General features: G+C 37.0%; 1 protein-coding gene across 1 annotated transcript; it reads left to right on the top strand.

Annotated features, from left to right (window-relative positions):
• The first annotated feature begins 1,876 nt into the window (after positions 1-1,876).
• LOC109016480 (protein ARABIDILLO 1-like) lies at positions 1,877-16,260 on the top strand. The gene is made up of 12 exons (XM_018998895.2): positions 1,877-4,003; positions 4,225-4,383; positions 4,461-4,541; positions 4,669-4,800; positions 5,758-5,885; positions 7,153-7,240; positions 11,600-11,694; positions 13,361-13,424; positions 13,533-13,708; positions 14,563-14,784; positions 15,421-15,505; positions 15,645-16,260. Exons 1-12 carry the CDS (start codon positions 2,660-2,662, stop codon positions 15,819-15,821), a joined length of 2,751 nt encoding a protein of 916 aa, XP_018854440.1. The 5' UTR covers positions 1,877-2,659; the 3' UTR covers positions 15,822-16,260.
• The last annotated feature ends 11 nt before the right edge of the window (positions 16,261-16,271 follow it).

The raw sequence follows: 16,271 nt of genomic DNA, 5'->3' as shown, positions 1-16,271 counted from the left end.
GCAATAAAAGCATGATGTTATTCTGTTGATTATCTGCTTTCATCTTTAGTGACTATTTTTGCTTCCCCAATGGTAAATATTGTAATCCTAAGCGGCCGACTGCTCGAATGGTTAGTTTTTTATTGTCTATTCAAAGTAGAAAGGATAAGTACCGTATAAGGTCTTAGTGAGATCCTTGATAAAGGTACAAGTTGTGCTTAGATAATTTTCATGAACTGAGCCTCGTAGTCATTGGTTTTGTTGAGAATGACTTTTGAAAGGTTTTACATATGTATAAGGATCCTCATCAGGTTTAGTTGCAGGGTCTCTACATTTGGTGGAAAAATGGGTTAAACTCGTGTCCATGATCTATCATGAGCCATCAGGATTGCCCTTTGAAGGTTAAAACCTGAAGATTTTCAATTGATATTTGAATGAACTAGCTGGTTAGCAAATGCTCTAAAGCATGCGAATCCATCGGACATGATTTTGTTTTTCTTTGATCATATTTGTAGCTAATTTATGCCTTTGTATTATGTTGTTCTGTTTCATATACCAAAGAGTATATTGCAAAAAGTGCATGTACTTATTTTCTAGGTATGTGTAACTGCGAGGTTGGGTTTCATCTCAAATACCATTATTCTCTGAATCAGGCCTGAGCTGGCTAGTTTAGGCTGGATATCAGGTTGGGCAATTATTTGGGCCAGATTGTTGTGGGCCTTCTTGGCCCGGAAAGGCTTTTTTTAGGTCCATCATTCTAAAATACACTATGCATGGCAAATGCCCTGCAAATGCACACTAAAACATAGAATTAGAGAGTGCTAGTGTCGCAATTTTTTTTTTTTTAAAGAATGGAATTTATTATTAAGAAATTATTTTTTTTAATATAAATTTTATATTTATTCATAATTTTTAAAAATAATAAGTGTGCAATGCTTGCAACTCTGACTGTAAATATTATTTTTCTTAATTTTATTTGCAATATGATGTTGATTCATATTTTATTTTTTTATATCATCGGCACCGTAGGATTTGATTTAAAAAAATTATTTGTTATTTTAATCTGGTATGTCAAAAATATGTCTTCCACGATGACTTAATTATACGAACTATTTCAACCGAACACAAGATAAATAAGTAGAAAAATTATAAATCAAAATTTTATTTTTTTAATCATACTATATATCTTTTGCAAATTAGTTTACTTAATCAACTCGGCTATAATTTGACCTTAAAGCTCAATTCAAGGAGTCAAGTGCAACGGCAATGAATTAAATAATAGTAATAATAATCACCAATTTGATTTTAGTCTTTTTAATATCCCATTCGGAATAAGGAAAATGTTAGTGGAGTCTCTCAAAGTTATTGATCAATTATTTTAATTTTTTTTACTTAATAGTTAAGAAATTCACTATTAATAAAATTGTGTATTTATTTTTAATTTTTTCCTTAATGATCAAAGATATTAAAAATTTGTTAAAAAAAATGAAAGAAAAAAATAGACTAGTGGGCGGCCCGCTAGCATTTTCTTTTAGAGTAAAAATCCCATATTTATTCTATTTTAATGTTCTCTATTTTTGTTTTCCAGTCAGCTTAAATTCTGTTTAAATATAAAAAATATTTTATCTCATTATTATAATTTTTTTAAATTTTTATATAAAATATAATAAATAATTTAATTTTTTTAAATTTTAAAATAATAATAATATTAAAAAATAAAATTTTAATAAAATTTAATTTAATTTTTAATTCATCTAATTTCAACTCATTGTCTAAATGTCATCTTGTGAAATAAAACCGAAAAGGAGAGAGAGGGTAAAAAAATGGAGTTCGGATAAACAAAAATTTACAAAAAGACTATATATGCAAACTTCAAAAACCGTCAATATTGTACAATGGAGGTCAGAATAGATTGATAGTCCTTGATGAGCTGTAGTTTCAGACCATTCTTCTCCGACCCTTCTCACCTCAATGCTGTAATTATCTTTCTCACTTGTATTCTTGCCCTGTCCCCACCGATACAATCCTCTCTCTCTTTCTTGGTGCACAACGACGACAGCAGCAACAACAACAAAGAAAGAAAAGAAACATAGGGGAGAGGGGTAGACACAGGCTTTGAGGGTTTGGCTTTGTTCTACGTCTCTCTTAATACCCACCTGAATTCTCTCCGACCCTTCCCCCGGCTTTGTCTCCTCTCTCCCTCTCTCTCTCTCGATCCCTCTATCATCCATTGAAGCTCCATTGGAGCTTCTTCAATGTAATTCTTTAAGGGGCAGATAATTTCTTCCACAAGCTTGAACATTTTAAGGCTTTACCCACAGACCCGCGTAGCCTAAGCTCTCAGGTAGGACAATAATCATTGATTTTGCCTCCTGTGACGAATTTAAGATTCCAGATTTTCAGGCGTATTGGATAAAGGTGGCGTTGCATTCTAGTATATTATGAATCATTAATTATACGAGATATTTGTAAAATTTCATTATTTTTTGGAGTTGTAGGTCTTTGAGGTGAAAGGGTCTTGCTTGCTTTCTGGGTTTGTTTGTATTTTCCTTATGTGATTTTAGGACTTGGGTAACTGAGGTTAATGGTATATGTTTCTTGGCCTGTTCGCCGATAGCAAGATTTTTTTATTTGAGGTTGAGCAGTATTGGTACCTAGGTCGGTGTAAATTGATTGGGATATGAGTCGTAGGGTGCGGCGGAAGGTGGCAAGGAAGGGGAAGGTTGTTTCACCAATTTATGCTGAAACGGAAGATGAGATTTTGGGTTTGAAGCAATACGACTATGTGGATTGGACAGGCCTGCCTGATGACACAGTGCTTCAGCTGTTTTCGTGTCTGAATTATCGTGACCGGGCAAGCTTATCATCAACCTGTCGGACATGGAGGGTTCTAGGAATTTCCCCTTGTTTGTGGAACTCTCTGGATCTTCGTGCACACAAATGCGATGCTTCCATGGCATCTTCACTTGCTCCCAGATGTGTGAATCTTCAGAAACTTAGGTTTCGTGGTGCAGAATCTGCTGATGCAGTAATTCATCTTCAAGCTAGGAATTTGCGTGAAATAAGTGGTGACTATTGCAGGAAAATAACAGATGCGACTCTCTCTGTGATTGTGGCTCGACACGAGGCACTTGAAAGCCTCCAACTTGGGCCAGATTTCTGTGAGAGGATCAGTAGTGATGCTATAAAAGCAATAGCGTTTTGTTGTCCTAAATTGAAAAAGCTTCGCCTCTCAGGAATTAGGGATGTTCATGGTGATGCAATTAATGCCTTAGCCAAGAATTGTTCAAATTTGACTGATATTGGGTTTATAGACTGTCTTAATGTAGATGAGATGGCTTTGGGAAATGTAGTATCAGTTCGTTTTCTCTCAGTTTCTGGGACGTCAAATATGAAGTGGGGTGTGGTTTCTGATCTTTGGCATAAGCTGCCTAACTTGGCTGGGTTAGATGTTTCAAGAACTGATATTGGACCAAATGCTGTTTCAAGACTGTTATCCTCGTCACAGAGCTTGAAGGTTTTGTGTGCCTTGAATTGTCCTGTTCTTGAAGAACATACTAGTTTTCACATCAATAAAAATAAAGGTAAATTGCTACTTGTCCTTTTTAATGATATTTTCAAAGGAATAGGTTTGCTATTTGTCGATACTACAAACAAAGGGAAAAATGTGTTTTTGGATTGGAGGAATTTAAAGAATAAGGACAAAAACTTGGATGAAATCATGATTTGGGTTGAGTGGATCCTATCCCATACACTTTTGCGCATTGCTGAGAGCAATCAACAAGGTTTGGATGAGTTTTGGCTCAAGCAGGGTGCCGCGCTGCTTCTCAGTTTAATGCAGAGCTCACAAGAGGATGTTCAAGAAAGGGCAGCTACAGGACTTGCAACGTTTGTGGTCATTGATGATGAAAATGCTAACATAGATCGTGGACGGGCTGAAGCAGTTATGCGAGAAGGTGGCATACGCCTCCTTCTGGACCTAGCTAAATCTTGGCGGGAAGGGCTCCAATCAGAGGCTGCAAAGGTAAATTTCTTTATGCAATTATGAGCCGTCTACTTTTCAATGAGTTCAATTCAGTTCTGATCTATACTGATTGGTAAGATTTTAACGAGATGCACTTGACAAAATGCATATTTAATCATTCTAAGTCTATTTTCATTATTTTAGTTTGGTTTGAGCTCACATATTTAGATGTGGAATTGGGTTAATTTTTTTTCTTCTTCTTTGATATTTTTAACATGTAGGCTATAGCAAACTTGTCTGTAAATACCAATGTTGCAAAATCTGTTGCTGAAGAAGGAGGAATCAATATTCTTGCTGGTTTGGCAAGGTCCATGAATAGGCTGGTTGCCGAAGAAGCTGCTGGAGGACTATGGAATCTTTCAGTTGGAGAAGAGCACAAGGTTTGATGTTTTGGAGTTTCTTCTGTTCGTTTGGCATATACTCTACTAGTTCTGAGTACATAAGAGTTCTCTATTAGGGTGCCATTGCTGAGGCTGGAGGAGTAAAGGCTTTAGTTGATCTTATATTCAAATGGTCCACAGGTGGTGACGGAGTCCTGGTATGTTCCTGTCATGACATGCATTCTTTCCGCTTTGGTGCAAGCCTTTTATGTTATTCTTTACTGTCACTTGCATACAATTGGAAGTTGCTAAGGAGAGGCTTGGTTCACATTTTTGTGTTTTCAGGAACGTGCAGCTGGTGCATTAGCAAATTTGGCAGCCGATGACAAGTGTAGCACGGAGGTTGCAGTGGCAGGTGGTGTACATGCTTTGGTGATGCTTGCTCGTAATTGCAAATTTGAGGGTGTACAAGAGCAGGTACCTTTCATTGTTAGGATTGGGCATCTCAAATGAGGATATTGACGTTTCCATTACCATTTCTAGTGAATATAACTTGTGAATCAAAGTTCAAGATTCAAGGTGGCGTGCTTTCAAGGTTCTATGGGCTTATTATCCAATATCATTACATGATATTTGGTAGCTTCTGGATATATATTTTTTAGTTTAATAATATAATTCAAATTTTAATATTAGTAGGTTCTATGGGCTAATTATTTTTTAGTTGAATACATATAAAAAAATTAGTCTTAGAATAAATAGGGTAGCTTTTTTGGTTGGGTGAGTGGGGTTGTCTGATTTTACCCTACTTTTTATAATCAATATGATGATAACTCTATAATATTTCAATGAACGGTTCAAGTTTATGATTCAAGTCTCCCTGCATGCTGTGAAAGTACCACATGTTATGTCTTGGTACTTGAAAACTGGTCTTCGGTCTAAGGTTTGTGTGCACTTCTATATAAAAATGTTAATGTTCAGTATGCATTTATGGTGGGCAGTGTTACAGATGAATGCTTTTTTTTGGAAGGGGGAGGTTCTCTATTGACTTTTTTTCCTGTGATAGGTTATGCTATTGTCTCACTTTGTCCGCTTATTTTCTAAAATCTATCTTTTCAGCCTTAGGGATGATTATCTATCCATTTTTTATTGGTATGACTACCTTATACATATATGCTTTCTATTAGGACTTGGCCATTGATATATGATTTCCTTGGCTAAAATGTTGAAGGCAATTTCTTAAAATTGATGCTTGTGGTAATTGTGGGGATTGATATCTGATTCCATGTTTCAAAAGGTTCTGTAATATTTTCTGGCAAAATGAATGCCCTACAGCTAGGTCCCATTGCTCTCTCTCTTTCTCATGCCACTGCCGCTGCTTGTGTCTGCATGCGGTTTTGTTTTGAATTAGTTAAGTAAACTCCTGGTATATGATAGGCTGCTCGTGCCTTGGCTAATTTGGCTGCTCATGGAGATAGCAACAGTAACAATGCTGCCATTGGGCAGGAGGCAGGTGCTCTTGAAGCACTTGTTCAACTCACACGTTCTGCTCATGAAGGTGTCAGGTAGCTTATAATTTCTTCTGAATTTGTATTTCTCATTTAAACTCCTCTATAATTTCATTGATGCATGGCTTCTAACTTTGGTATATTGTCATATATTTAATCATTTTTCCAACTATTTTTAGTCTTTTTGATAAGTCCATGTTTGTCTAAAACGTAAAAAGCCCCTTCCTCCCCTTCCTCTGGTGGGTCATCTGCAAAGGAAAAAGGGAAACAAAGAATGTCCAAACTGCTACTCGTGACTGTTTAGATATGTTCATTTGATGGGCATGTTTCTTACTTTCTTAGTATTTCTTCTTTATGTTTGATTGTATTATTGCTTCGGTCTTTATTTTCACTTATGGAAGGTTTCTCAATTCATTATGTTTGGCCTAATCACATGACCACCCAACAATTTGATACTAAGCAGGCTCCTGGTAGTTTATACTTGTCTCTCTATGCTTAAAAGAAAATTAAGGCTAAAAGCTAAATAAAATGGGGAGACTTTGTTCCCACCAATATTTTGTTAACATAGGAGAAACATATTTATATCTTTGTTATTAATCTTTGAAGCTGCCTTTTCAGTGCTCTATTCTTTATTTCTTTTAAGAATATGATTTCTAATGCAAAATGGAGCATCAAATCTACTGTTATTTGTTGTTTTCAAACTTCAATGATAATATCCAGTCTAGCTTCCTTAATACGGATTTTAGTTGATTTTACCTCTTTCACCCTCTCAAAAGATGCTAAATAATTTTGGATCCTACTAATGCCCTATTCAGTATGTCTCTTTTGACTCACAATTATTGTCTACACATCAGTTTCTTTAGATTATGCACAGATGAGTATGGTTTGTCTTGGGCCATGGATATTTTGTCCCTTTTAAAAAATTAGCATTCAAGTTTTTCGTTCTCATTGACTTTCCCTTTCTTGTTCCCTTCTTTCAGCTTTATTTATTTATTTATTATTTTGGGGGGGGGGGGCGGGGGTTGGGGGGGTTGATCATTTACATTTATGGTAAGGAAAAAGATATTTTGTTATGTATCTGATTGAGGCATTTATGGGGGAAATCCATTATTTTCCTTAGTCACTCTAATTGGAACTTCTGTACTTATGACCAGTGTTGTTTAAACTCTCGTGAATATCAACTTTTGCCTCTACAAGCAAAGATAAAAATTCCATCATTGGTTTTATATGACTCAGACCTTTTTACATCATTACATCAAATTATATATTATGCATTGCTTCCATAACAGTTTTTATCTGATCACCATTCCTACTGATCAAATAGGCAAGAAGCTGCTGGTGCATTGTGGAATTTATCATTTGATGACAGAAATCGAGAAGTGATTGCAGCAGCTGGTGGAGTTGAGGCCTTGGTATGATATTTACCTTTTCAAGCCCAAACCATTTTAGTTGCCGTATCCTACCAGTCTTTTGCATCACTTCCGATAATAAGAAGTGCTTCACTAGGAAGTAGTACTTTATGCTGGTGAAGAAGAGGAGAATTGTTTGATGCCTATTTAGATTGTGCTTCATAATTAACTAGTGCTTCATAATTAACTAGTGCTTTCAGTAAAGGGGGAAAAAGTGAAGCCCTTGACCTGATATTTAAATCGGTTCCTTTTAACTGGAAGTTGCATTTCTATGAGAATAAAGCATAATAAAGGCCCATGTGCTGCAGGCTCTTGTTTTCTGAAGTTGACTTGTAAGAAGCATGGAATTGTTGGGTGTAGACCTTTAAACTTTGATAGAAGTTGCTTTTGCATGGGAATATACTGTTTATCCTATTTAAGAAGTGGCAGGCAAATAAAGATATAATCAAGTAATATAATATTGCTTTTGGAGAGGAGGCACAACCTTAAACTCTAAACATGAACAATCATGTGCTTACTTTATCGGATTGTGCCTACTTTTTATTTTCATTCAGTGTTTTGATCAGTCTTTTTAAACACCATTCTCTCTTCTGAATATTGTAAAGGATAATTGATTTGCGTTCATTTCATCAAGGACTTGAATTATTTACAACTACACTTTTGTGAAATTCAAGGAATTTGGTCTGGTGAAGTCAGGAAATGTGAAATTGGGTTCATTTCAAGGAAAACTATTCACTGGTTGAACCAGATTGCTGAACTAGTTTTCTAAGAATCTGTTTGATCCGCTAATGGACCATGTGTTTGCAAAGGCATCATTATCTATGCATGGCGCACTTTTTGTTGCCTGCTTACAAAATTAATTAAATTTATGAATGGAAATGGAAAACTCATATGATATAGAGAGTTTATGGCCAACATTTTTTGTTTGTATACTTTGATAGTCCTTTGTCGTAGTATATTTTTTATTTGCAAATGTTTGTCAATTACCCTAATTGAAAACTTGAACTTCATTATATTTTTTAATTTTATGACCAATTTAATCTATACAGTTTCACACGTGTTCACATACAGAAAAAATTACAACTGCATGCACACTTTGAAGCACACATAAACTTGTCACCTTTTTAATTAATATGCTTTCTTGATAGCTACCTGATAATTTGTGCTCCCTTCAATTTTTGGGACAAATGTTGAATTCATGTTGAATATTTCTTTTATGTAATGGTTTGGAACAATTAGATTGAGTTCTTTGTTGAGCATCTGACAACTTTGCTACAAGGTTTATGATATATTTCTTGAATTTAAATCATAAAAATGGAAAAGTAACTGCCTGCCGTTATCTGGTATTGGGGTCTATGGTCCAAACTTAGACAACAACAGAAGGTTATTGTGGGAAGAATTAGCTGGAGTATATAGTTGGTGGGATCTCTCTTGGTGTATCGGGGGAGATTTTAATGTTACAAGATTTCCAAGCGAGTGTTCGTGGAATAGAAGAGTGCGACCAGCAATAATAGAGTTCTCGGAGTGCATCTGATTTGAACTTGGTGGATTTGCCTCTAGCAGGGGGTTCAGCCACGTGGTCTAATAATCAGACTTGGTCTCGATTGGATCGTTTCTTAATATCACCAGAATGGGAAAGTCACTTTCCGGATGTATGGCAAAAGCAAATGTCTCGTCTTTATTTGGATCATTGGCCAATCATGCTTGATTGTGGTGGTCTCCGAAGAAGGCGATAGTATTTCAAACTTGAAAACATGTGGCTGAAATTAGAAGGTTTTGTAGATAGGGTGAGACAATGGTGGTCCTCGTACAAGCTTCAGGGTATCCCGAGCTTCATCCTAGCGGGTAAATTGAAAGCACTAAAAAAGTATCTTAAGCTTTGGAATATGCAGTCTTTTGGAGATATTAGAGAGTGCAAGAAAAGCAAGGTGATGAAGATCCAGGAGTTCGAGAGACTACAAGAGACTCGGCCTCTTACACAGGAAGAACTAGCACAAATGAAAATGTTGGTTGCGGACCTTAAAAGGATTATATTATTAGAAGAGACGTCATGACGTCAAAAATCGAGAGCCTTATGGTTGAGGGAAGGAGATCGAAGTACCAAGTTCTTTCATAGAATTGCTAACTCCCATATGAGAAACAACAACATTGAGATGCTGAAAATTGACGGTGTTGAGTGTAAGGATGAGTAGGTTATCCACAATCATGTAGTTGAATTCTTTGAGTAGTTATTAACCGAGCAGGCGGGATGGCGACCTACCCTTGATGGTCTTGCTTTTGACTTCATTGGGCCGAATGATGTATCTCGGATGGAGAGGACCTTTGAGCAGGTGGAGGTTTACGATGTAGTGAGGAAAATGGTTAAAGATAAGACATCGAGGCCTAATGGTTTCTCTATGGGCTTCTTTCAAACTTGTTGGAAAGTGTTAAAAGAAGATCTTATGAGGGTGTTTTAGGAGCTATTCTTGGTTGAAAAATTTAAGAAAAACTTTAACATCACTTTTCTTGCATTGATACCAAAAAAGGTGGGAGTCATGGAGGTTAAGAAGTTTTGGCCCATAAGCTTAGTGAGTGGGGTACACAAGATAATATCCAAAGTGCTGGCGAACCGTCTAAGTGAGGTTTTGGAGAAGATCATTACAAAATCCCAAAATGTTTTTGTAAAAGGGAGACAGATTCTTGATGCGGTTCTTATTGCCAATGAATGTCTGGATAGTAGATTGAAGGCTGGCACAACAGGGATCATTTGCAAGCTAGTCATGGAGAAGGCGTATGATCACATTAACTGGGATTTCCTTCTTTACCTTCTTGGGAGGTGTGGTCTGGGGAGAGGTGGCGGTCGTGGATCCGTTGGTGCATATTAATGGTGAAATTCTCGGTGTTGATAAATGGTTGTCCAGCTGGTTTTTTTCATAGCACACGAGGCCTAAGACAAGGAGATCTGTTGTCGCCATTGTTGTTTGTTATTGTGATGGAGGTGCTTAGTAGGATGACCTCAGCATTGGTTAATAATGGTTTCGTGGATGGCTTTTTGATCGGATCCCTGAGAGGGGAATCATTAACATATCTCATTTGTTGTTTGCAGATGTTACACTTATCTTTTGTGAGGTTGATTAAAATCTGATTCGAGTACTGAAGGCCCTGCTCCTTTGTTTTGAAGCAACATCCGGGTTGAAAGTGAATTTTGACAAATTAGAGATGGTGCCAATTGGTGGTGTTCTCAATTTACGACAGCTGGCCAACACGTTGGCGTGTAAGATAGCCTCACTTCCTATGGCTTACTTGGGCCTTCCGTTGGGGGCTCCTTCGAGAGCGTCCTCTTTATGGGACATAGTGATTGAGAAAGTAGAGCGGACACTGGCGGGATGGAAAATGATGTATTTATTTGGGTGAGGGCTCCAGGATTAAATTCTTGAGAGATATTTGGTGCGGTAATAGTACTCTACAAGAGATTTCCTTCACTGTTCAATATTGCTAGTGCTAAAGATGTATCAGTGGCGGAAGTCATGGAGATATCCCGGGGGGCAGATCCGTTGGAACATCATTTTTAGTAGGGCGGCACAAAACTGAGAAATGAGCAGCTTTGCAGATTTTTACAGCATTTCGTACTCCATAAAACAAAGCAATCAGCATGAAGATGTGTTGTGGTGGGCACCTGATGGTAAAGGGGTATTCTCGGTTCGCTCTATTTATAAGGCTCTCACACAAGAACCCAAAACTCAGTTTCCGTGGAGAAGGCTTTGTAGACATAAGGCGCCCCCCAAAGCTGCTTTTTTTGTGTGGACACCCTCGTTGGGAAATATTCTCACAACTGACAACTTGAGGAAACGAAGGGTAATCATTGTGGATTGGTGTTGCATGTGTAGAGAAGAGGGAGAGTCTGTAAACCATCTCCTAATACATTGTGAGACAGCTAGGATACTATGGAATGAGGTGTTTAGTAGATTAGACAATGGTGGGTTATGCCGGAGACAATGGTGGCCAGCTGGACAAATCTAAGAGGCTTGCAGCAGATTAAAGTTGTCTGGAAGATGATCCCTATATGCATTATGCGGTATTTGTGATAGGAGCGTAATGACCGGACGTTTGAAGACAAGGAGAGATCGTTGGAGGAGCTTAAAGATTTATTCTTTAGAACATTATGTACTTGGGCCATTGCTGTTGACTTCAATGACATGGACCTACATGATTTTCTTCTCTTATGTGCCTACTTAGCTTAGGGCATGCCTTTGTTTTTCTATTAGAATTCTGTACATGGCTTTGCCTATTCATTGATCAATAAATTTTGTTTACTAATAATAAAAAAAAAAAATCTGGTATAAAGTTTCACTGCATCTTGAAGCTTTGTTCTTGGCAATTTAGGTTGCTCTAGCACAATCGTGTTCCAATGCCTCCCCTGGTCTTCAAGAGAGGGCTGCTGGTGCTCTATGGGGGTTGTCAGTGTCAGAAGCCAATAGGTATGTGTTGAGTTTAGAAAATTTTCCTATAGTTGTCGTATCATTTGGGTCATGCATATATGATTCGTTGCCGATCTTTGAATGCATCTAGCAATTACATTATATGCCTATTTGTTGCACCTGAGAATTATGCTCATGCAAATTGACACGGCATGTATTGCACAACTATCTATAATCTCATCAGGGAGCATGGACATTTAGAGCCACAATACTGCAAAGAAGGAAAGAGTTTAACCAATATAAAATTCTTGTTTGCAGTAGCCTTGCTGTGGAATTAATTTACATCGCGCAACTGTATATGCCCAAAACAAATTAAAAAAATCTGATACTGTCCAGTGTCTCAATCTTTTTGGCCTGAAGAGAAGAGCAATGTGCTTTTCTTATATGAACGTTGACTGTTATGATTTTCTTGATAGCTCGTTACATCGTTAGAAAAATTTATGCAAGCTACAGCTGTCAGTGGTTTAAATACAAATCAATCAGACTCTGTTTTGATTGGATTAAAGATGGTAGAGTTTTGACAGGATGTTTGAATACATTATGTCAATCCATCTAGGATTGTTCATAATATACGATAACATGGAAAATAGTTTACTATAATCTTATATTTTTGAAAAACTCAGTAGCACGTCCTTAGGTTAGGAAAAAACTCTTTAAAAATCAAATTAAGGTCATGAAATTATTAGATCTGGTCTTTCTTGGAATCATATTTAGCAGCTTCAATTCTGCTTGATCTGCTTCATGTGTAATGTCTTTAACAGCCTTACATAGATGTGACTTGATTAAAAACTAAAAATGCACGAAATGCTATGGTTTTACAATTCAGAAAGCTTCAAACTCCAGGTCTAAGATTCGAATCCTCTTGGGTGCAAACAATTTCTAGGGGCCATCAGACTAGGGGAACTTCCCCTTGAATTACCTGAGGTGCACTTGCGGGAAACTCCTTGCCGAGGGTCTGTGCACCCCCGGAATTAGTCGGGACTTCATTCTCGGACACCTAGTGCCAATTAAAAAAAAAAAAGAAACCTTCAAAATTGGATCCCGATTTATTGCATCAATTTCCTTGGTTGTACATATCATTGCTTGTATATGGAAAGCACAGTCAAGCCACAGCTCATGAAACTTTCTTTTCGTGGATTTGAAATCCAATTCTAAGCTGGTAATACTTGTTGAAAGAAAATATTATGTTGCATTGAGTATTGCTAGTGATGAGCTTATGTTGAGAAAGGTGCAAATGATTATCTTCTTTTTACTGATTTGTCCCAATCTTATTGGCAGATTTTTCATAAGAGATTGTTTTTCGGTCTGTTTGGGGCTTGTTCTCAACCTTAAAGCACAAATGGATTGCCATGAAAAACAATCATTATTTTTTGCAATTTTACTGCAATGCTCTCCTTCTGAAGTATTTTTATTTCAACATAGGGCTGGCTGCAATTAACTGTGCTCGGATATCCAAAATGATTTCACTTAATTTTCTCTCATATGTGAATAAGATGATTCTGCTTTTAAAAACTTCTGGCTATACGCTTCTCATCAATGTTGTGTTGTTGGTTATATTTTGGTACTCTTTTATCTGTCTAGAATTCATTTTAGGTAAGGATGGATATCTATTCTTCATTCTATATTATTTTTTATACTTATTTCATATATCTTCTTGGTCTGTTAGTATTGCCATTGGACGTGAAGGAGGTGTGGCCCCCCTAATTGCATTGGCACGCTCTGAAGCTGAGGCAAGCATTTTCTCATAATAATCAATGTTCTGTCAAAAGTTTGATGTTCAACCTCTACTTAAGAATAAGTACGGCATAAATTTGGCTTAATTGATATTTTCCTTTCAGGATGTCCATGAAACAGCTGCAGGAGCTCTTTGGAACCTTGCTTTTAATCCTGGTAATGCTCTCCGTATAGTGGAGGAAGGGGGAGTTCCGGCCTTAGTTCATCTCTGTTCTTCATCAGTATCAAAAATGGCACGCTTCATGGCTGCATTGGCATTGGCATACATGTTTGATGGGAGGTATTTATTTTTTTCCATGACTTTTTTTTATAGGTAAAAGTAAAGTTTTATTGATATAAGAGACATCGCCCAAGTACACCAGTAGATATACACTGAACATGCCTATTTCACCATGACTTAGAGACAACATGTGCTCATAATACTCATTCTTTCTCTTCGTCAGGTTCACATCTGATTTTTTTCTATATTTAGTGGTGTCCTCTTCTTTCTGGGCATTTTAATTTTAATTTTTTATAAAATATTCTCTCTGTATTATGGTCTATGTCCTGATTACAGACAAGGTTTGGCTACTGGACTGCATGAACCTAATTTAAACCACCATACAGAGATGAGACTAACATGGATAGTCGGGGATCAACTCATTTTTGTTTTCTCTTGTATTATTGTTATTTATTTGCATTTTAATTTTTGTATGGATATTAGAGAAGAAAAGCTGTGTACAAAATAAACTAATTGTTGATCTTAATGTTGCATATGGAAGAGACCCAAGCTTTGTGGAAGATTGTGCGTTAGTTTGAAAATTTTCTTTTGGACAGGAGATCCACGAGACACTTCTTGCTTCATATAACTCCCTATCACCTTCTATGAAATCTCATATTATTAAACTAGGACAGTTTTCCTGTATCTTGAAAGTTGTCCTTATTCCCCCAAAAATAAGAGTCTATCTGGTAAAGCGTAGAACTGTATCTTGAAACCTGTCCTAATACCCCAAAAAATGAGGATCAATCTGGTCAAAGCGTGAGGTACTTTCATTAATGGTTTGTGGTTTGATCTTCATGAGAGTCACCCGAACTTGTTTTGGAAGAATTAACTTGCATGTATATATATTCAACTTCTCTTAATACTTTTTGCAGAATGGATGAATTCGCACTATTAGGGACTTCCTCAGAAAGCAGTTCAAAGAGCGTGAATTTAGATGGGGCTAGAAGGATGGCTTTGAAACACATTGAAGCCTTTGTCCTCACCTTTTCTGATCCACAAGCATTTGCTGCTGCTGCCGCATCATCAGCCCCTGCTGCATTGTCTCAAGTAACAGAAGGAGCCCGTATTCAAGAAGCAGGGCATCTGAGATGCAGGTTTACCTTCTCTCTATCAAAGCATGTTCTATTTGGACACTCTTATACTTCACTTTTGACCGCTTCTTGAATATCTAACTCATCCATGATATTCATGCTTGTTATATCTTCTTTTATGTATAGAATATTTTTCATTCAGCATTCTTCTGCATTCTGTAGTAGTCATTTATTGGTACAAATTAGGAAATTAGCTTGTGATTGTTTATACAAGAGTCAGACAACTGAGAATACTTCCTTATTCTTAAAGATTGGTGTTTAAATTTCTTTAGCTCGTAGGTCCTTTCTTTTTAAATGTTTTTTGAAATTTCGATTGGTTGAGGCTGAAATATGGACCCTTTTGTTGATCTTTTACGTAACCTCGAGGATGGAAGGTCGTTCATTTTATAAACTAAAATTACTTGTCTTAGCATGTCTGCTGCTTTGCTGAATCACTGTCTCTGTCTGTCTGTCTCTCTCTCTCTCTCTCTCTCTCTCTCTCTCTATATATATATGTGTGTGTGTGTGCCCCCTTCTTTGTGAGTTGATCTTTTGGTTTGGGGAGCTGGTGGAAGATGGCATATGGTTGTTCTAATCGTTCAATATTACAATGCTTGCTTTCTTTTTCTGATTTTTGGATCTTGTTCTCATTTTCCTCAGTGGAGCTGAAATTGGGCGATTTGTTGCCATGCTACGAAATTCATCAGCTATACTCAAGGCATGTGCTGCATTTGCTCTTCTCCAGGTAACTTGCACATGCTGAGACTCTCTCTCTCTCTCTCTCTCTCTCTCTGTAGTTTCAAAACAATAGAGTATGTTATTAAATATGAAAACAGAACACCTTGTTTTCTAATATTTTAACAGTTCTCATATTTTAATTGCAGTTTACCATCCCTGGTGGCCGTCATGCCATGCACCATGCAAGCCTCATGCAGAATGCAGGAGCAGCACGAGTTCTTCGTGCTGCAGCTGCAGCAGCAACTGCCCCACTTGAAGCCAAAATATTTGCCAGAATTGTACTTCGCAACCTTGAACACCACCACATGGAACCATCACTCTAAAGGCTTTTTCAGCTGTCATAATCTGTCTGCTGCCAATTTCATATCAAGTTATGGAAGGTTCCATTCATAGACAACAGTATAATGCAACATTAGAGCACATTCTGCTGTCTTTAAGCTCCCTCTAAACAACCAATTGTCGCGTAGAGCTGTGTCTTTTTATTTTTTTCTCTCTTTTCCCCCTTCTCCCCCAGTCCTAGGAATTTAAAAGCTGGTTTCAATGATTTTTCCCCTTTTTTGTAACAAATCTTTACATGTTAAGGTACTTTAGGTGGGGGATTGATCTAAGAACCATTACCTTGTCATTTTTTTTCCGGTGTCTGTATTCGTTGTGACAACAATATAGTCATATTACATAAATGCTGTTTTTAGACTTGTAAAGGCTTTGGCTCGGCTCAACTCAACTCATGTTACCAGTTTGTTGGAAAATTAATTACATCAATGCTATTTGTT

This window comes from Juglans regia, chromosome 14, assembly GCF_001411555.2.
Source record: "Juglans regia cultivar Chandler chromosome 14, Walnut 2.0, whole genome shotgun sequence".
Classification (NCBI taxonomy): Eukaryota; Viridiplantae; Streptophyta; class Magnoliopsida; order Fagales; family Juglandaceae; genus Juglans; species Juglans regia.
Note: the sequence above shows the minus strand (reverse complement) of the source record. Positions and strands in the feature narration are given on the sequence as shown.